Source organism: Athene noctua, chromosome 2 (genome assembly GCF_965140245.1).
Source record: "Athene noctua chromosome 2, bAthNoc1.hap1.1, whole genome shotgun sequence".
NCBI lineage: Eukaryota > Metazoa > Chordata > Aves > Strigiformes > Strigidae > Athene > Athene noctua.
The window spans coordinates 131,216,024-131,238,273 of NC_134038.1; the positions used below are offsets into that span (position 1 = coordinate 131,216,024).

Genomic DNA, 22,250 nt, shown 5'->3' on the forward strand with positions numbered 1-22,250 from the left:
ACAGACTTAATAAAAATAGCTTTGTCTCCTTACATATAAAGAGAAGAAACAGAATTCTTCCTGATTAGAAAAAGAAAACCAAAAAGAGAAGAAAAATAATTCTAATTGAACTCAAAATGCAGTATCAATTCAAAAGGGTTAAAAGAATTAAACAATTAACAGTTGCAAAGTGGAAGAAGAGTTAGCTCTGCATTCTAATTTTTACTGAACCTCACCTCTTATCACAGATGCCAGATAATGTGGGTATTTCTACTATTCTAACAGGCTAATTTCCAGTATTAATTACAACATTTTTATTAAACTTTTTTTTCTTGTTTGTTTTTATTTTTTTTCCAAAGAAACACGAGCCAACTAAAATCTTCTATCAACTCTCACAGAAATACAATTATACAAAAATGACACTTTATAGCAGCATTACTCTGAATCTCATTTCAGCTGACAGCTATCCCCTGAACCTCTGCTTTTGCCAGGAAAAGGTACAAGACAGGCAAAAAAAAAGAATGTGTCTACAAGTGTTGGCTACACCTCAAGCTGTTCTGAAATGCATCTCTTTTATTAGAGACTTTTTTATTAGAGAATGTATTATTTTATTATTATTGTAGGATTTGACAGAGAAAATATTTGTGCTTGCCCTAGCTAACTTTTAAGTTGCATCCATATGTAAAATATACAGAAATATATGTAACTATAAAGAAATATATCAGTAACAAGAATGAAGAGAGATGTATTTTTCTTAAGTGCTTAAAGTAGGTTTTGTGAGGCCATTTCTGTAAATAAATCAGGGCCAGAAAGTAAATTCAAGTATGGGAGGCTGATTAATTATTAGCACACTTGTCGGTGTGATATATGTCCATGCCAAGTAGCATTCTTGGAGAAAATCTCTGGGCAAGGTTTACAGAGTAACACTTGCCAAGAGCTATTTCTAAAGAGCAGTATGGACAAGGCTGAAGTTTCAGTCCATCCACAGTGTAGCCCTCCAACATGCGTGCTCCTGCATGCCCTCCCACCGTGTCCCGCAGCGCTGAAGAGTGTCATTTTCTCAGTTTCATTATAGGAAAATCTCATTCCGGTGGGCTGCAACACAGCCCTCAACTTAATTTGAACTGAAAAATTGTAAAATAATTATGTCAAAGAATGGTCCCTGGCACTGTTTCATCCATAGAAATACAGATGTAGTCCAGAGCATTCTGAAGCAGGCTTTGGGGCAGGTCTGTAAGCCAGATAGAAACATTGTGGGAAGTGCTCTTCTTGCAGAATTTCCAGAAAGATAGCTTATTACATTTTGTCTGATATTTCCAATCAAAATGCAAAGACATTTAATATTTAATTTTTATAATGGACAAACCCTCTTTATTTCAAACTGGTTGAAAGTGTTCTTTAAAATATTAAATTTTTAGTAAGATCCAGTAATTAATTTCTTATTCCACCACTCAAAATCTATCACTAAAGTTTTTGGCACACACTGAATACTAATCTATAAGTTGATAATGGCTTGTTTTAAGTCAAGTATTTGTTGCAAGGAGATCCGGTTAACACAAATAGCAGTGTAGAGACTGTACATTGTTTAAATGCAGACAGTACTTCTAACTTCAGAGATCAGTAATGTGTGTTATTACATGGCAATTCTGCTATTGTTTGTGCAAGAAATACAGTGAGTAAAGATCTGTAGTAGAACCGGATGTCAGATTTTCAGCCAACTGGTGTTCTTATGGGCAAAAGGAACGTGGAATGATACATTTCAGCACAGAGAACCCTCTTTATTATATTATAATCTGCTTTATCTGATGCATTAATCAAACACATTACAGTTAATAAGGTAAATCAGTTTTACATCTCCAATTTGATTCTGACTGTTCTAGGACACCACAGCACCAAACTAGTGTGTCCTGTCCCAAGTCAAGTGGGCATCAGTGTGGTAGGAAATTGAAACTCCGTTCACTTTCCTAAAGGCATTTGTTCTACTCTATGAATTAGGGTAGACATGGATAATACTTGTACTTGATCTGGTCCAGTGTGCCTGCAACAACCATTTGTGGGTTCACAAGTCGACACAGAACTGGTGATATGGTCTTCAGAGAAGAATGGCCTCACTGAATCTGAACGGTCAAGTTAGTGGGATTTTTTATAAATAATATTAAACAAGTAAGGCATTACATTTAATCTGGTTGCCTGTTTGACCAAATAGGGGTGAACAGAGAACACAAAAGTAGCTTTCAGTCAAATTATACGGAAACTACTCATTAATAATATATTTTCATGGTCTTGCTGATGACCCATAAAAGCAATGGCATAAACAGAGTCAAGATAAGACCATTTATAATGGAACAAAATATTAAGAAAACAGAATAGTTATGAACGGAAGCATGTAGAATTTGGTCTGGTAAAGCTGGTTCTTTGTCAGCCATTAGCATGTAGAAAGTTGCTTACAGAAGAAAAACCACAGTTTCACCGCAGATATTAGATACCCAATTAAATATTTAGATGTTTTGTGTGTAGTCAATGACTTGCTAAATCACACAGCCTCACAATAGCCGTAGCATTTTGCCTTCCACCTTAACTTTGTGTCAGCTTTCTTGTTTAGAAACATGTAGTCTCAGACTCCCGTGCGTGGAAATGAAGAGAGTTAAGTAGCAGCTGATCTGTGAGTGGGCTTTTGTGGTAGGTACATACTTGGGAGTGCTATCCAGAGGGCTTAGGGGTGAAAATGCCCAGTTAAACAGCTCATGAAGATCTACCTAGTGACGAATACAGGGATTAAGGGCCTGCTATCCCACTTTTGCCCTGCATGTTTTGGAAGCACGCAGGAAACAGTATTAATGTTGAATGGCTAGCTCTCCTAGGTAGGGAAAGTTCTTATTCTTTTGTATATACTGACATGAAGACTAAAGTGACTAATTCCCTTTTAAATTAAATTACTAAAGATTTAATTCCTTCTCATTTGTTTCCAGCTACACATGATAGAAGGTAAGTGATGTGAATCTCATTGCTATGTTACCATGTGTCCCCCATCAGTACTGGGCCCTCTCAGTAGCAGAGGAGAGTCTTCTGTAGAAGTAGCACATTTACATAGAAAGGGACTGTGGTCAAGCAGATCTGCAGACCCTGCAAGCAAGGGAGAGCACCAGACCTGCTCCCCCTTTCCAACTCAGCAAGAGATGGCTTTTCCCTCTACATAGCTACCCAGAGGCAGCTTGTTATGCAGAGCAGTGCGGCACAGCAGAAGGTGTGGAAGTGTGTTTGCTACTACTGCATGTGCAGGGCATACCCTTGGAGGGGCACATTCCCTTACCCTGAACTCCCAGAGATTGCTCATCTATCCCTGAGTTAAAAAAAACCACAACTGCATGCATGTGTGGTATGTAAATGTCTCCATAAAATATTAAACAGCCATTACAATGTGGCCAAACCAGTCACATTTGTTAAAGCAAACTTTGTGTAAAGCAGTATTCATAGGCAAGCTGTGATTCTTTTAAATTACAGAACATTCCACCTTCTCTCTCTTTGAAATTTTCCTTTCAAAGTAGCCTAACAAAGAGTGAAATGGCTCAATGAACATGTTGGTATGAAAAAGTGTAGCACTTCATGCATACACATACATATGTAATATACATGGGCCACAGTCCTTGGCAGTACAGCTACCATGATGCAAAACCAGCCTTTAGAAATGAAGTCTTACATTCAGCACAACCATATTGCATTATCTAATGTGAGACATTTTGAGAATCTCAATCCATTTCAGAATTTTAAGGCATGCCCTAGACATGGGTGGACACAACTCCTATCAAAATTTGGTGAGGCATAAAAAAAGGAAAACAAGAAGACAGACACCTCAATTTCTTCAGCATCCTTTGCAATTTCCATTGTCTTTGTTAATGTTTATAGTCTAATTCCTTAATGCCACACACTCAAACTTCCCCCTGGAAGTGTACTCATCTCACTTCTGCCCTTTTTTCTATGATGAAACTAGTTCAAGGAGATATTATTCACCAAGTTGCTTGTAATTTTTATATTAAGGGGGGCAGCGAACTGTGGGATAGGGCAGGAATGAGAAACTATGACCTGAAGCCATGTGGGACGTGGGAGCTTCTTAAACCAGTACGAAAGCCAGCATCTCCTGAATGACCAATCATCCAGACAAAAAGAACTAAAAGACAAAAGTGTTGGCGAGAGGGAGGGCAGAAAGCAAACAGATCTATAGCCAGGAAGAGGCAAAGCTATGGTTTGGACTGAACCCCTGGACAGGCTGGAGGAAGGACTGAGAACTATGGGGCGGGAGGAGATACGGCAAGATGTCAAGAGCAGTGTGTGCAGTGACCTCCATTTACAGAAACACTAGTGGCCCTCAGCATGGGCCAGTTCTTGTTTGCACATACCTGCACCCAAGTCCTTTAAAAAAAAAAAAAAAAAAACAAACCACAAAACCAAACAAAACCTTTACCTGTTAATTACAGAGCTCCTTGAACTACCCGCTGTTTGCAAAATTACATCCTTCGGTTACACTGTAATGTAACACCCCCTTTTAAATCTATAATCCGTCTTCATATTTAATAGCTTTTTCCTAGGGAAAGATATCGAGAGAAACGTCACGGATATTAAAAAGGTAGGCAGCATTAGCACGGGGAGATAAGGAACGATTTCAGAGGATTCGGTTACCTAGCAACGTCCCTTGCAGTTGCCTAATAGCATTTTGGAAGTGCAGAGGCTCCAGACCGGCAGAAGTGAAGGGAATGAGGTGCTGGAAAGCGACGGAGCTCCGCAGCCGGGCTTGAGTACACGACACAGCCGCCGCCAGGCACGACCGGAGCAAGGTAAGGCGATAAAAGGTTGGGAGGGCCCATCCCGCGAAGCATTTCTTCCCTAAACGTGTCTGAAGAGGCAGGGGAGCTACCACCTCCAAAACACTTCGCCACCTTTAAGCGGTCAAGGGGCGGTGAAGCTCATCATCCTCCCATGCTCTCCTCTTTCCGCCCTCTGCCATTTCCCACACACACACCCCCCTCAGAGCCCTGGCCGGGCCGACAGGCGAGCCGGCCGCCGCCCTCACGCTGCAGCTCCGGTCCGCAGCACCCGCCTTCCCCCACGGCCGCCGCGCCGGCGGCCTCCCCACGCGGAGCCCGCGGCCTCTACTCGCGGCCTGGCCCAACGACGCGGCCGCGCTCCCGCCGGACAAGCGTGGGCCAGGGGGTGCTGGGGGAAGAAGGGCGGGTTCCCGCCCCCACGCGCGGCTCCCGTGCGGCGGGAGCGGAGCGGTGACTGCTCCCGCCGCGGCGGCCGTGCGGGCACCACAGCGCGAGCAAGCTGCCACGCGGCGCTGCTTGCGGGCCGGGCAAGGGTTAAATGCGCGGGCCGCGACCGGCCCCGCCCCCCGACGCTCGCCACCCAATGAGCAGGCGGCGGGGCGGTTCGGCCCCGCCCCCATCCCGGCGGTGCGCAGCGCGCGGCGGTGGCGGGATGATGCCGGCGGCAGCGCGGGACGGCGGGTCTGGCGGCGGCCTCCCCTGCGCGCGGCCAGCGGCTGCCTGCGGGCCGCGCGGCTGAGCGCGCGCCGGCCGATGAGGTGAGCGGGCGGGCTGCGGCGGCGGCGGCCAGCGGCGCTGAGGGGCGGCGGCGGGCCCCGGGCCGGGCCGGGCCGGGCCGTCGCTGTCGGGAGTCGGCCGGGCCGCCGGCGGGCAGGCCTCTGAAGGCAGCGGCCCGTCCGAGGAGGCGATGTGAAGGAAGGTGCCTCCCTGTGGTGACCGGGTGGGAAGAGGCGGCCGGGGCGGTGCGTGTCACCCCGGCGGCGGCGAGAAGGGCCTGCAGGAGCCGCGGTTGCCGGGACAGCAGGTGCCTGATTCCCCGAGACTCTGAAGGAGGGGTCTCCTTGGAAGACAACGAGTCCCTCGGAGCCCCAACGGAGGGAGCAAGGTGCCTTGTGGAGGGGGGAATCGCTCGCTGCTCCCCACCCCTCTGCCTCTGCTCCTGGGAACGGGGACTTCCTGGATTCAAGTCGCAGTTCCCTTTAGTAAGACCTAGGCTAGCAGAGGTCTAGAAAGCCATGATTTGGACAGGGGAACTTGTTGCTAAAGGAGGGTGTCAGCTTTTGGAATGAGGAAGGAGATTACCGACATCTTTCTTCCCTCTCACCTGTGTGGTGGATACGTATCTTATTTCAATGCTGTTACTGGCCACCTGTACCAAAATACCTTACTGTTGTTGCCTGTATTTTTGCATAGAACAACCAAGCGGTTTTGATGGAAAAAGTTCCTCTCCAAATAAATTCTTACAGCATTAGATATTTTTTAAAAAAAACCCAAAATGTTTTTCAAAGTGAAAAATACTGCCTGTGCTTACTTGATAGGGAACTGCAGCAGTTCACAGTAATCCTCGATGCAGGCAACGTTAGGAGATATACAACTGTTTTGAATATAGCTTCATTTTAGAAGCATATTGAATATGTACATATAAAGCTTCTAAAAATATTGGGACTTAGCAGAAGACGTTTCCTGGTCATTGCACAGCAAACTACATTTCCTAGATTTTGACTTTAATTATTCTGATGTGTTGCTTCACTGTTAAGGACGTGGTAGCAGAGATCAATTTCATGCTAAGTATGCAGCTCTCAAAGGACATTTGCATTCTGTTTTATGCTGGAACCTCAGAGCTTCCCCCTCACTTTGTAAATAAGGGATACAAGGAAGGGTCAGCTGTGTAGGCTAGCAGTATTTCTTATAGTTAATTTATCAAAGTGATTTTGTAATGGTACTAGGAAAATACAGAAAAATACCTAGAGTTATGTCCTGCCTGCTGTAAATTTCCAAATCCCAGACCTTTTTGGTTTTTTTTTTTGTTGAGTATGTTTTTGAAACAAGTTCAAAATTATATGGTCAGAATTTGCTTAACGGTATTAATTTTAAAGGTGGTTGGTTGCTTTTTTTTTTTTTTTTTTTTTTGAGGTAGGAATGGAGCAATTTCCAGTATCATATATTCCTAGTGCATAGGGATTCCCTACATTTGTTTTGGCTTAGAAGGGTGACCTTGACCCTTGCTAGAACAGCTAGCAGAGTGAGAACAGTATTTTAGATTAATGTGTTAAAAGGCTCATTGCCAGGATCGCAGCGGCATGGTGGGGGGGGACCCCATTAATATAATCGGAGGAAGCAGCCCCCGGTTCTGTCACTGCAGAGCCATCAGCCCTGTTGCCCAGGTGTGACACGCATCAAGATAAATCAACAGAAAGGCTCTCTGAAACAGATTACAGGATTGAGGCAGGTAACTGCCACAGAATATGGGACATATTATGGGATGCAGGAGGAGAGCATCTTGTGACGGTACAAATCTTATTATGGGATGCTTAGGGGAGGGGCTAAGGGGAGGGAACAAGACGGTTTAAGGACAAGCAAGTATGAGGAAAAATAGAAGAATAAGGGGATAAAGGGCCTGGTCAATTGTAAATGAGTGTCTGGTCAGTATGTTTGGCCACGCCTGGGGCCAGATTACCTGCAGCCTGTTCTCTTATTAAGCTTCATTTCTAGCTGTATTCCTGGGTGAGGGGTGGCTCTGTGCTATATTCATGAGGCATAAGTGCCAGCAACCAGAGTGGTACCATAAGTTGTAGGGACCTCTGTTCCTGGTGTGCGAGAAACTGGAGTGAGTGCAGGTCTAAGTGCCAGCAGCTAGAGCGGAGACTGTAAGTCATAGAGTCTTGTGTGTCTGGAGTGCCAGTAACTGCGGAGACCGGAGTGCACGCGTATTGTCTTGGCAGGTATGCCAGTGCGTGCTTGCTAGTGCATATCATGCAGGGCTAGCCAGGACGAGAGGCATGGGAGCCAGGTTTGGAGGCAGTGTCCCACACTTCTCACTGGTGAGTGTGGGACAGGTAGTAGTGAGATCAGAGTGTCTTTGGTTTGGCAATATGAGAGTCCAGCAGGTCTAGGCCAGCTACTGGGGGGGACTGTAAGATCTGTGGGTTGTTTTGGAGGCTCATTTGCATGTATGTCTCTTAGCAAGACAACTGGAGATGAAAGGATCCAAGGACCAGTTACTGAGTAGACTGAATGTCTAAGGCCACATACTGGGGGATCATGATATACCTGGGGGGAACTGTGTGGGTATACTTGGGTGAGGAGGTCTGCACCCTCAACTGGAGTGGGGCTTTGGTGAGGCTGAGGATTCAGAGTTGGTTCCTGGATAGATCTAGTGTCTGAGGCCAGTTAGTGAAAGGATCCACATTGTATGTTTATGTATATTCTCCACTAATGGACTTCTGTCCTGGTCGGATAGGGAGAGGAGCCGCATAAGGCCTGACCACGTTTGTGTTGCACGAACACAGGTTTTAGCTGTGTTGATCTGTATGGTCAGCCACGTGTATATGCGTGTTTGTATGTGCAGATATGGGAATACATCCCCAGCCTTGTCACTGACTGGACCTGGGGACATGGAATTGCAGCAGCCTTGTCTCCATTCAGCTGCTAAGTTAAACAGCCCTTAACACTAGAAAATTACTTTTTCTGTAAGTTTGAAGATGCAGAAAACATTGACTCTGAAAACTTAGATTTGGAGCCAAATCTTCAGTGACTGTTAAGCTGTGATACGATTTTAAAACATCTGTTGGTCTGGTTGATGTGAATAGGGCTACCTACATGAATAGATAGATATGTTTGTTTAAGCTGCCGTGACAGAGCAGTGGAGCATAATTTAAATGTAGGCTTTTGTTGTAGGTGTGGTTGTTTGGTTTTTGTTGTTTTTGTTTGTTTTTTTTTTTTTTTAAATAGTGTCTTTTTTAACTCAAGAAAAGTAAAAATAGAAATAGGAATAAAAATTGGGATCTTTTAGTGACCTGGTAGGTCACTTACCTTTTCCCTCTCTGTATGTCATAGAATCACAGCATCACATGATGGTTTGGGTTGGAAGGGACCTTTAAAGATCATCTAGTCCAGCTCCCTGCCATGAGCAGGGGCATCTTTCATTAGATCAGGTTGGATGAAGCTCTGAACAATGTGATCTTGAACAATTAAATGTTTTGCATGTCTTGCCCCTATTTCCATGTATAGAAAAGAGTGTCAGTAGAGTCTGAGTGGGGATGCTTAGCATAATAAGAACTGACCTTTCTTTTAGACATTTTCTGGTTCTAGTCTAATGCTATAGCATTCAGTTGTTTTTGCTGGTAAGTTAAAAGACTCTAGTTAGATCAAATATCAAGATAATAGAAAAAAAAAAGAAGATTTCTGTCCTGTTTACTGATGGAGTTCATGAACATTTGGATGCACACATGTATAGATAGAATAGAATGATGAGCAGATTATTTTACATTGAAAACTGTAACTAGAGGTATTTCACATCAAATATAAAGTACAGCTTCGGTATCTGTCCTTACGTGCTTCTAGAAATCCTCTTTGCTTGTGGAATACTGCCAAATGTGCTGAATGCACTTTTTTCTCTTTTAACATTTCCAATACACTTAATTATTTTTTTTTTCCCCTAAAGAATCTAATTTAATATAATTCCATAGTTTAATAAGCAGTTATTTTCAAGTGATTTTTCTCTTTTCTGTCCAAGCAAGAATAATTTTAACAGCTGGTAGAGCAGATAGCTGAAATTGGATGGCAAAGCGACACTACTACTGAAAAGTGGAACAATGGAGATTATTTCTTCTAGAAAGTACTGTAGCTATGCTGCTTGCATGTGTGGATTTTTATTTTTTCCCCTTTTAACATGCTGACAGAAGGCATTGTTTTATTCTGGTCCTCTCCCTTTGTGTATTACAAATTTTGAGGGGACTCTGTGGTGATAGATGGGGAAAGTGAAAACAAAAAAATAGTAATTTTAGTATAGTGGATAGTTTTCAGTGTCCTAGGCAGCTTGTGCATGTAGGCTTTTGCTTTAATTTTTCTGGTTTTGGAAGGCACCTCATATAAGTGCTCATGTTTTCTTCCCAAGTTAGTGGCATATCAGACAACAGAAATAAAGCTGGAAACCAAGTAATTTTTTCAAGGCTGGGGTCACAAATGATAATACAGTTGGTTTTGTACTTTAAGATGAGATGTCTAAAGGCAACCACTAGTCTCCACTAAGTTGTAGTACTGAGAGAAGGCAATGTATGATTAAAAAAATTATATAATGTGTTTTTTCATATTAAAGAACTACAGCTCCTTGTCAACCACAGTTATGTGAATTTGATACAACCTTTAGGTTTTTTGATTTTTATTTTGTGCTTCAAGTTGTGTTTCCAGTTTTCTTTTTCTAGCAGTGTGGAAAGAAACGCATATCACGTGTTAGAGCTTCATCCCTTTCAAATGATCTAGACCTGCAAGTGTGCAGTAAATCTGATGATTTCTGAAAGTGCCAACCTAACAATATGTACTTGCTTTCTGTCCTTTCTGCTTGCTATTCAGGAGAGCACTCAGACAGACAGAAAGCTGGTATTTGGAGTGTGTTGTTGCAAAGTGATTCATGCACCTTGTTTGGGGACAGTCTTTTTCCGTTAGACTGCAGAACTGTTGAGAGAAGTAGGTGCAGCCTAAACGAGTTGTTTTGGTGGCTGCAGCTTTTTTCTCATCCATGGTTTTCATCAATGCTTTGTACATTCCATAATTTTATTTTATTGGCTTCCTAGGTAACTAAATTGGGTTCTGCGCATTGATGATCCTAATGGAGGGGAATATCATCAACTTGTTTGTACAGCTCTGACTTGAATCCAGTATATATTTGACAGTCAGTGTTTTTGTAATTTAGTCATGAATTATTAAAAAATATCTCAACCCTTTGCAAAGATGAAAAAGCCTCAGGCCTCAGAAAAAGCCTCAGGCCTCAACAGCCTGAAATTGTTCTGCAACTCCTTAATATATAAAAATTCTCACTTGTTTTGGATGTATAAAACTCACTTTATGCAGATGTAGATGCTGATTGTGTTTGATTTTATAAAAATGGTCAGCCAAGTCTTTTATTTTTTGAGGAGCAAGGGTGTGGCTGAAGTGAAGGGTTTTTTTATTACTGGAATACAAGGTTTTTGATGTGTAGAAGAGGCCTTGAGGCTGGTGTTTTTACTTCTCTTCCTCCAAATGCCTTTTAAAAATGAGTGTTTCTGTATGAAAATTCAGATGTCTTACTTTTTCTTCTGAAAGTCTATCCTCAGTACTTTCTAAAAGTAGACGGAAAACTGCCCGACTTTGAGAGCAGATTTACAACTCTTCAAAATCTGTTTGCATTTGACATCTTATTAAAGAATTCTTCTATACTTACTCCTGGAGTTTAAGTACATCTCATGACCATATGGTATCTTGACTTGTAGATTGCCTTGACCATCATCTTTTAGCTTTAGTAAAAAACTTAGGTATTACATTTTAAAGTGCAGATTTATTGGGACGAAGAGAATAAAGAAGTGAATATATATTACAGTTTTATAATTAAGATACTACACTTCAGATATATACATTCTTGTATAAATATAATGAATGTTTTTTGTATGTATAGTCACTGGTGATTTATGGCTGCTCTTCATAATTTTAAGCTAGAGAATATATGATAGACCCTTGGCACTAAATTTATCAATGGTTATACAATTTTATGTGAATATTTGCATTATTCTTGCATTAAACTTCCATGCAAGCTCAGGGAAAATGCTTCTGAGCTAGAACTGAGCTCTCTACTTCCAGAGATTTAGTCCTTGACTTCTTCCCATAGTTTTAGATTTTATTTCTGTGGCTTTAAGATTAATGTCTTTTTCATTTGGTTTTGACAGTGTATTACCTTCAGGAGATGGCCTCTTCTAAGTCTTTGATGAACCTTCTAACCTTCACTTTTGGATCAGCAATAGGATTTTTCGTATGCTATCTTCTGTTTAGCATTATACTTGAAGAGCAGGTTAAGATCCAGCCTCATATTCTTCACAATGATCCACATGGTCAACACTCAGCAGATACTGATAACAATCAGCTGCAAGGACAAATGAATTTCAATGCAGACTCTGGACAGCATAAAGGTATTTTGTTACACCAGATTAATTATATAACCTGCTCCCTTTTCATGCATTGCAAAATGTTGCTTTCTTCACTGCTATGAATTTGTATGAATCCTTTTCTTTTACTTTTCCCATGTTCAGGTTACATCTAAATAACTTTGTTCTCCTGAGGTCTACTGAACAGGGTTTTCTTTGTTTACATTTTTATTAAAAGCGGTGATCTTATTCCTTAGAGCCCAACCGTTTGTCCAGCTTCTGGATCCAAACTTGTTTGGAGCAGGAACTTCTCCGGTGGACTATTGACATCAGATGGTGGTTTTGCTAAGCAGATATATTTGCTAGCATTGTAGATATGGCTAAATTGCTTTTTAGCTTTAAGAAGCTAATTTTGGACCACTTCTAACTTTTGATCTAGCCTCTTAGAAAAAGGTAAAAAAAAAAAATCACTTTTTGATACGATTAGTAAAACGGAATTGGGCTGAGGGGGTCACTGTGGGCATTGTTTGCCAAGGTGATTATGTAGTAGTCCAAACACAGATTGCTGTTAGCAGTCAAAACCAGAAATTTTGTTGCACTCTTATTTTTCCCAAATAAGGTAGATCCTTCAAATATTTCAGGCATACTTTTACATTTGACACATCTCATTAAATGAGTTAATTCTAAATCCTAAATACAGATAATGTCTGAGTTGGGATAGTTTGGATGAGAAAAAATGCACTATAATGCATTTGCGAAAGAAGACGTTAATAAGTAATTTGCTATTTAGATGTATTTAAACTGCAGACTTTGTAAGACAAGTTTGTGAGTGTTTCACATGTAGAACATTGTTACAAAGAAATTTGAGCTGTCGTTGCATGAAGTGTAAGCAGGAATATTTTAGGTTATGCAGATCTCATTCTCCATGGAATATTCTTTTGCATAAGTTAAAATTGGTCTGTATATATCAAATGAAAAAGTTTCTTTGAGGGAAATAAATGCTTTGGTGGTTTGGAACACATTACACACTGCAGATAATTTTGTCTGTTCTGTAGGATTGTCTGCAAAAAAAACCATTTTAGCACAACAATAATACTAGTTTCATAGTATCCTAACTTATTTAACCTGATTTTTTACAAAGAACATTTAACTTGATTTGGTGATAAATTCTTTCTTTCAGGCTTACCATCTGCTTTTTCCTTCAAAAATATATTTCTGTTTTAGAAATATTTACTAGGTTTTGTTAGTTAACATGAATATATATAACAGAGTTTATTAGCTTTTTTGACCTTTCTGTGTTGTAATCATTAAGTTCTGTTCATTGTGAATGGCAAAATATTCAGCTTTTTAATTTTCATTAGTTCTCTGACAACATGTTGCCTCCAAGTAGTTTTTATGTACAAATCCCAGTTTTCTAAAGCCATACTTCCCTGAACAGATACCCATTTTGACATGGCTCTTATGCTTTCCTTTATCCTGTGAAGTTGAAGTAGCTTTAAGCGTTTTAGTTTCTTGGTTTGGGGAGTCTCATTTGTTTTCTTCCTAAATATAACATTAATGTCATTAACTGGTACATCTGGAGCCAAATGCCTCGTCTCTCTCTTCATGTCTCTTCTGATGTAGATACAGAATGCTGGGGGGGAGGTTGCTCTTTGTCTGTTTTTCAATCAAGTCTAATACTGTTTTGGAACTTTCCTCTTTTTTTAGATGAGAATAAAAATATTGCAGAGGGACTGTATCAGAAGGTGAAAATACTGTGTTGGGTCATGACTGGACCTCAAAATCTAGAAAAGAAAGCCAAGCATGTTAAGGCCACTTGGGCCCAACGTTGTAATAAAATACTTTTTATGAGCTCTGAGGAAAATAAAGACTTCCCAACTGTGGGCCTAGAAACCAAAGAAGGCAGGGACCAACTGTACTGGAAGACTATTAAAGCTTTTCAATATGTATATGACCATTATTTTGATGATGCTGATTGGTTTATGAAAGCAGATGATGATACATATGTTATATTGGACAATTTGAGATGGCTTCTTTCAAAATACAATCCTGAACAACCAATATATTTTGGAAGAAGGTTTAAGCCTTATGTGAAACAGGGCTACATGAGTGGAGGAGCAGGATATGTTCTGAGCAAAGAAGCTCTGAAGAGATTCGTTGCTGCATTTAAAATGAACAAATGCTCTCACAGTTCCTCTATTGAAGACCTAGCACTAGGAAAATGCATGGAGATCATTAATGTGGAAGCAGGAGATTCTAGGGACACAAGTGGTAGAGAAACCTTTCATCCCTTCGTTCCAGAACATCACTTAATCAGAGGATACCTACCAAAAACATTCTGGTACTGGAATTACAATTATTATCCTGCTGTAGAGGTAAGTCCTTAGGAACCTGATACCCATTTTGTGAAGTACCTCTTATGATGCGTATGAATTTGTATGATGTCTGAATTCTCAGTTTAATAGCAGCTCAGTATATTTTAGAAAAGAAGATTTTGTTGTGATATTCTGTGATACATCTCAATGTAGATGTGTTAAATACGTTAATCAACTAAAAGTTGCTGCTAAGAACGTTCCAGAAGAGCTAGTGAATCTTAAATTATTACTGCTATTTTGCTGTGTTCTGTGGACAGCAAAAAATGATGAAACCTTTTTGTCGTGCTTGATAATGTCCCTACTACCTTCCTTGAAAAGTTACTGTTCTGTTTTGTTCCCTCGTACCTCACACACAGTGTCCCTAGCTTCTCCTCCAGCCACCCAACTACTAGTGTGCAGTGTGAATTGAGACGGGTGTGGTTCATTCCAAGGGGTGTGTGCTCATTGTACAGAGCCAGATCAAACAGTATGACTGAGCCATGTTATAGCCTGCTGAAGGGAAGGTGGCACTGATACACCTTTATCTTCTACCCAACAGCAAAAAGAAATACAACTAATTTTGAGGGTTGCTCATGATTGTAGCTGGTTAACAGTGTCCAGGAGATTCCCACCTTACTGGAGGAGCTAGCTGGTGGGTAATGGTATGCGTGACTGTACTGCCTGCTGGTCTTTTTCCCTTCAAATGGAAATGTGCTTCAATATACTTCTCTTACCACTGATAACTGTGCAGTATTACCTGTCTTGAACACTGGTAGTTGCCCTGCCCTTATATTTTTTTATTGAAGGTTGTTAAAAACGTATGTTTAAGTGAGTTCCATTAGAAAGATTACAGAAGAATGAATGTTGCCTAGAAGTGAAATAAAAGCATGACCCAAACAAGGAAATATGGTTAGGTTTCCTTGTGTTAGTTGTATTGGACTCTTATCTCCCTTCTGTAGAAGTGAAGGCAAGCATGAGAGCTGGCAAAGCTATTTTTTTTTTTAAAAAATCTGTTGTTGTAGCAACAAAAATAGCATTTACAAGCTGAAACATTGTTTTGACCTGGATTGGGAGCCCAGGAAGTGCTGAAGGTCCTCGGGTTAAATTAAGGTGAAATGACACCAAATGACCGTTTAAAATGTTTTACTTGTGGTGGAAACAACTTAAACTTGGAAAAGGATAATAAGCGATGTGGTCTCTTATTGATAGATCTGTAACAAAGAAAAGAAAAAGGAAAAGAAAAGGAGAGGAAGGGAGTTAAAGAATCCAGATCACCGCCCCAGCTTTCAGTGTTGTCTCAGGTCTGGTAATCTTGGGTGGTGGATGCACACCCAGCAAAGTTTTCTGTTGCTGTTTTAAGTTGGTTTTATCATCTGATTTGCATACTAGATGAGGAGAGGGGTTTTCCACAGACTCATTTGCATGAAAGAATAGGTAAGGTGGAGCATGGGTTCGGCACGCTGTGTTGAGGGGGGATGGGGTGTATTAACGCTTCAACTCAATTGAGTCTGTGGTCATCATCCCCTCCTACCATCTTTACCTTTTCCTCAGTTTTTTTCTTCGGCAGTTATCCAGCCATTAGCTCCATCTGGTGCTGTGTGATTTTTCTCTTTCATCAATTGTTTAACTCTTCTTCAACAGTATAGTCGTAAATTAAGGTGTAGGCATTAACCCAAACATATGGTTTTATTCAGTCTATGTCTCCCCCCATTTGAGGCTTATCTAAGGAATTTGGCTATACAGCTGCAAGGGAGCAAAGCCATGCACCCTCCAATACAGTCTTTGCTTCCCTAGGCAGATAACTCATTCCTTAGACTAACCACAAAGGCCACAATTTGTCCTTGAGGCTTTCTGTGTTAGTGAGTCTTTGAGGCATTAACTCCTTCAGTTCCTCACAACATCTTGAGTGCAAGAACTTCAGATTGTCTTTGAGTTCCACATCTGAAATCTCTGGTTTTAAAAAAACAAAGGGGAGGAAACCAGGGGGCTACTTGAAATTGAAGCAATTTGAAGGTGTTCTGCACTGTAAATTTTGGTGGTCATATAATCTGTGATGTGGCTTCTTTTTTAGGACGATAATCGCAATTTTAAAGGTATTGTTTTTGAGCAAGCTTTGAGATCAGTGTAAGTGGACAAAATCAAGGATAAGATGTGGGATTTTTTTACACAGTAAAGCTGGGGAAAAATAGTTCTTCAGTAGATACTTTTCATTGTAAAGCATCTGTTTGTATACTTGTATTCAGTGGCTAGAGCATTTCTGTAACTGAAAACAGCTATGAACCTGTATTTAGTGTGTCGGGATGCAGCAGCTTTAGCTGTGATTGCAGTTTACGAGTGGCTGAGCTGTGGACAGTTACATCTGTAACTGATGCAGTGGTGGTGGGGATCCATAATGGAAATGGCATAGTTGGTCCTGACCTACCATTTTTGTGTTTGGATAGAGCCTACTTCATCTGGTATCAAAACCAAGCTATACTGATCAAACTTAGTAAGTATTGAAAGAATAGCAATTATATAATAATTGTTTTCTTCAGTGTCTTTAAATCTTAGATCCAGTTAGAGTGGGAATATTAGTATCTCTGCAATCAAATCAGATGAAAGAAACCCCACAAAACTGTCTTCCAGAATAGTGTTCTCAAAGCTGAATTTGAGCTAGAAAATGCAAGTTATAACAGATATGTTAATAATGATCTTCTAGCTCTTAAAAATGCTTCATAATGTCAATGAAATTAATAAATTTTAAAAAAAAGAGTAGTTCCAAAATTATTTGTTAGAACTTTCTATACATAGGAAGTTAGGTACTGACAATTTTGCCAAACTGTATAATGTGTGTTCACACAGAGGTGCCTGCGCACACACGTTTGGCTTATATACTCTGCATGGATGCTGTCAGGAGTAACAAGCATGTATTGTTTTATATATAAGTGCAATGCATTTAGACCTGCTTGCTCCTGCTTGGTTTTCTTTAAACACCAACAAAAAAAAAAAGAAGTATGGAAAAGCAAAAAATCCTCTGACATTAATGAGAGCAGCTAGTTTTTTCATTGGTTTGATTACAGAAGCAAAAGACTTTGTCCAGCTTTATTTTGAAAGAATGCTTTGGCAGGTATGTCTGATATACTTTGCTTGCCTAACATTAAGTTTTGAAGTATATGTATGGCTGACAACAGTGAATTTCTTACCATGAAGTCAAGTATGTGTTTGAAATCTTCCTGGATCTTTAATCCAGGGCATGCTATACAGTTCTTGCTGATTATTTTGACTTGTTTTGTATTTTAGGGTCCCGGATGCTGCTCCGATCTAGCAGTTTCATTCCACTACGTTGATTCCGTGACTATGTATCATTTGGAATATTTGATTTATCATCTCCGTCCATATGGGTATTTGTATCGGTACAATCCTGATTTGGCAAAGAATCCAGAAGAGCAGAGCAAAAATGAAGCACTGGAGGATAATCAAAAGCTAAAGCAAAAAATTTCTGAGAATTAATTGGACTTTGAAGAAAACAAAAGAAGTCAGTACAATGAATTAAGAGTCTCCTCAAACTCCTGCATGAAGCTTGTGGACTAGAATTACTCTTGGCAATTCTTATTTCAAAAATCATGTTGCCGGTACTTTCTGTCCCTGTCTGTGTACAATAGAGTCCAGCGCTGGCTGTGACTGTTTGAGATTAGTGTGACCTTGCAGCCTTGCTCATGAAGATTGAAGGCCCTAAAGCTGTGAAATAGGAGGTTGTTCTGGTACACTAATATCTGGAAGAATTCGTATAGAAACCATAATGGATGGGTTCAAAGATAATCATACAGTATTTTTGTTCCTTTTTCTGTTCTACTCTGTTTCCTTCTAGATGTTCTGTTAGGTCAGTTCTGATATTAGAAATTGGATGTCGCACAGTCGAATACTTCACGATGGCTTTCTCTAGTATTCTCAGTATCTTGAAGTTACTTCGTGTACCTTGCCCTATAAGGAAGAGGCATGAAAATAGAATCTCAAGTCTGCTTTGCCTTAGTGATAGACTGGTTGTTATGAACAGGCAGAGATCCACTCAAAAGATTCGTCTGAATGGTTTCAGAAATGAAATTGACTGCTATGAATTATTTTAAAAATTTTTAAGTCTCTGTTGCACACAATATGATGTTGGATCACTACTGTTTTGCGGAGAAACCCAGAAATAGTTACTTAGTTAATAGTTTAAATAGTTTAAATTGCTGAGGTGATGCGAGCTGCTTACGTATTTGCCTGTGGCTTTTTTTCCCTATAACTTGCCCTATTGGTTGAATTGATAGAAAAATTAATCTCAGAATTTCTAAGCATAAGATAAGGTAGATGCTTTTTGAAATCAAGTCTCTCTCATCACAACTTCTGTGTAAACAAAAAAAAGAATAGTATGTTAGAAAAGTTACAGTGGCATTATAATAACTTGGTTTCAGCCAGTATTATAATGAGTCTGTTTCCATTTCAGTTTGACATCACTACTCTTAGATTGTGGAGTTACCTTATTCATTAGAATCTTACCAGATACAAACAAGTCCTATTTTAAACTGCAGCAAAGCTGATTTGACTGTTTCCCTACCCATCTAGTTTATTTGCCTGAAGTACTTAATTTCACTTTTCTGAACGGTTTCCTTTTTCCTCTGCTTTTAAAAATTTCTTCTGTATCAGCTTCTTGTTACCTTTCTCAGAACAGTGTTAAATGATCCTTACTTTACTCTTTTTGAAGCTGAAGTATGTAGTTATTCAGGTGAGCCAGCCTGAATGCAGGAATCTTTCAAAGTGCATTAACTTTCTCCACTACTTTGAGTATCTCTGCCTCTTAACTGCAAACACTTTCTCGGTGTGAGACAAAACAGGTGTTTTAATTACTGAAAAATTTTCAAAGGCCAAGCCTATGTTTTATATAGTCAGTGTAAAACTTTCTGGTTTTCTTGTTTTCAAACTGAGTGAACAGTAGTATGGGGGATGGGATTAAGCGTCACATGTAGTGTGTCTTTATTCCACACTTGAACAAAAGTTTCTTCATCTTTATCACTTTTCACCTTCATCATATTGATGAATTTGGACACAACGTAATTACCTCCAGTCATTGTTCTGGAAAGGGCACATACTGGTAGCAGACAGCCTTATTTACTACTGCTGTCCTTCAGGATGTTCCTGGAAGAGGATGTTACCATAAAGTACTGGATTTTTTTATTTTTAATTTTTTTTCCAAAGATAGTTCTTGTACAGATCAGGGTTCTTCTGTTGTGCAACAGTAAAGAATCATGACTTCCTTTCTTGCCGTTGCTCTGCAGCAGGATGGCAATTACAGAAATATCTCATGGAATTTAAATATTAGATACATCTTCTCTGCCTGAATATAGGCTGGGTTCATATATCAAGTATTAGTTAAATGAGTAGTTCCTGCAGGGTTAAATCTGTTGGTCTTTTATGAACAAGACTGCCCCTGAAGTACTGAAAGGGACAGAAGCTTTATTTATGTTAATTGACAGAAGTAGAAAATTATAACTTCATTTCTTTAGAAAAGGAAAAGGTCTCCAGTTTGCTCTAGTCAGAGGGATGCTTGTCTAGAGGAGAATGGATAAGAGGTGTTTCCTTCTGTGAGCTAAACGTTTATCCCATGTGCAGCACAACCCAGTAATATTGTGAAATCCATGTGGTATTGATAACTCCAGTGGCATTGTTCAAACATGCAATTAAAATTTTATGGAATACTTCAGTTATGAAATGAAATCAAGATCCAAATTAATCTCTTTGTAAATTCAGTCAGTATAGAAGATCTACTGAACTCCTGTACTGTTCCAGTATTACTGCTTTCTTCCTCATTTCATCTGTGGGGATTTAAAGATTTTTGTACCACAACAGGCAGAACTAATCTTGCATATTCTCTGCAGATTTGTGTCCTATGTTTGCCCTGTGCTGCACTGTGAAGTAACATTTCCTCCTCATATTCCTTACTGTCCTGACTGTCTTGTCTTTGGATTTTCAGTTTCATCATGTATAAGTCTCAGGTGGACAGGAGGAAGTGGGTAGTGAGAAGTTTGAGCTCTGCATAGGTTGGTTCCTGAGGTGGCAAGTTCACCCAGCCACTGCTGAGCTCATGCTGAAGCCTTTTCTCAGCAGCAGTTCTCATTGTTGTCTGCTGCCCACCTGGGGCTTGTGGGTTTAGCAGAGTGGGTCAGGAATGTCCCTTTTCACAAAACGTGCAGGACCACAGAGAATGGAGAAATAAAGGAACAGGTTCAATTTGCGGGAATAAGACTCAGAACATACTACCTTATGATAAATAGGTGGCCCGTCTGGAGAAGTAAGAGGAGTCTTCTTCAACCGTCCATTCTTGCTTGGTTTTAAAGTGTCCTTGTTCTTAGGCTTCTGAATCTCTTTTGCCTTTCTAACAGCACTGCAAAGAATTTTTTTCTTCCTTCCAGACCAGCTAAAAAAGTTATCATTTTTTACGTTCTGTGATTATAACAGAGGACTGTTGTTCTCTGTTTAATTATATTGCCATAACAGTGAGCTGATAACCTCTGAAATAATTGGTTTGTATCTTGCTACCTTCAAAAGCTTCAGTAGTTCAATATTGGAATGTGAACAGTTAGTATAATTTTAATGTACAATATCACACTACTGTTAGTAGTTTGTTATTTCACTCTCAGGTCTCTGTGCTTTGAGAAAGTATTTACTGAGTCTGAGTATTTCTGGAGCCCAAAGAGGCTGCTGTATTTCAGGTGGATTGACCTTTCTGAAGCACAGCAACAGAGGCTGTCTTAGGCTATATCAATTATTTTTCCACGTCTTTGGGGTTTTTTTGCTTCCAGAAAAGGTTTCTTTATTTTATGAAGCCTAAAAGCTTCCATTAGCATTGTAGTGATTTAGATGACCCATCTAAAAATTTTGAACTACTTCTCTTGAAATTACTAGGCAGCAGTTATTTGCATGTGGAGTGGGAATGTCACTTAGGGTAACAGAGTAACATTTTAATCTTGTGTTGTGTTTTTTAGTTCAGAAAGAATGAGAATGCCAAGAAGTTACCTTCTAATCCCTGTTCTTAATCAGAGATAGTATTAATCTTTGCAGAAAAAGACCAATTTTAATCTTTCACTCCCAGTTCATTTTTGCAGTCTATACCGGTCTCATTCAAGAGGTTAAATGCTGGTGATGTTAGCACTGTCTCTCATTTTGCAGAGCTCTTTTCTCAGTACTTTCTGCCTTTAAGGTCACTTTCTTTATTTTACTTTGGTGGGGGTATATATTAAAAGTTACTTTTTCCTCTCATGTTGCCATGTGTTCTGTTACACTTCCAGAAGTATAAATTTTAGTGAGTAGCTTACAGTTTGCTGTCTGAGCAGGGTGTTTTAACTATGTACAACAGAAAAGTGCAGGTTATTTCTTTGATGTACCTTCTACTCATGTTGATGGTGCATGCACAGATGAAAATAGATCCCTCAATACAGGACCACTTGGAAAGGCAATTTTGTCCTTTTTCTGGCAAGAAAAGCTTCTGTGGAACTCCAAAAGTGTTTGCTTTGTTTTACCATATTGTATTTAAAATACTCCACAAATGTTATTAATGCTCTAAAAGAATTGAAGATTGCTGCTGGACAGTATGCTCCATTTAAAACCTGTGAATGTTTCACTTTGCAATTATAGGTAGTTGTGTCCCTAATGGCAGATATAAGTTGGTGACTTGTCTGGGATGATCACCATAAGGATTTGTTTATTAAATATCTTCTTTGAAGTGCCTTTGACCAATTTCTAGCATCAAAATTAAGTTGAGAATTGAATAAATAAGTTATCTCATACACAGTTCATGTCTGTCTTCATTTCCCCCTCCTGTACGCTAGTAGTGTAGCATAGCAGCACAATTTAGCCTAAGAAGAACATTCTTACTTTTTCTTGGGTGGGTACAGGGGAGTCAAAAAGCTTCTAATTTGCCATGGTTTCTGTTACTACGTTTATGCTATGAACAAATCGCAAGCTATTGTGAA

At 39.9% G+C, this 22,250-nt stretch overlaps 1 protein-coding gene across 2 annotated transcripts; it reads left to right on the forward strand.

The window, feature by feature from the left end:
• The first annotated feature begins 4,657 nt into the window (after positions 1-4,657).
• On the forward strand, positions 4,658-22,064 carry C1GALT1 (core 1 synthase, glycoprotein-N-acetylgalactosamine 3-beta-galactosyltransferase 1). 2 transcript variants are annotated; one of them, XM_074900326.1, is made up of 4 exons: positions 4,658-4,808; positions 11,717-11,956; positions 13,619-14,286; positions 17,545-22,064. In XM_074900326.1, exons 2-4 carry the CDS (start codon positions 11,734-11,736, stop codon positions 17,752-17,754), a joined length of 1,101 nt encoding a protein of 366 aa, XP_074756427.1. In that variant the 5' UTR covers positions 4,658-4,808; positions 11,717-11,733; the 3' UTR covers positions 17,755-22,064. The 2 variants fall into 2 exon arrangements, with proteins under 2 accessions (XP_074756427.1, XP_074756426.1); XM_074900325.1 differs by lacking the exon at positions 4,658-4,808 and adding an exon at positions 5,426-5,557.
• Positions 22,065-22,250: the final 186 nt, after the last annotated feature.

Bases quoted from the DNA above. Each gene is read 5' to 3' on its own strand.
- C1GALT1 (XM_074900326.1), top strand. From the start codon at position 11,734: ATGGCCTCTTCTAAGTCTTTGATGAACCTTCTAACCTTCACTTTTGGA. The intron at 11,957-13,618 runs GTATTTTGTTAC...CTCTTTTTTTAG, and splicing joins AGACTCTGGACAGCATAAAG to ATGAGAATAAAAATATTGCA. The intron at 14,287-17,544 runs GTAAGTCCTTAG...TTTGTATTTTAG, and splicing joins ATTATTATCCTGCTGTAGAG to GGTCCCGGATGCTGCTCCGA.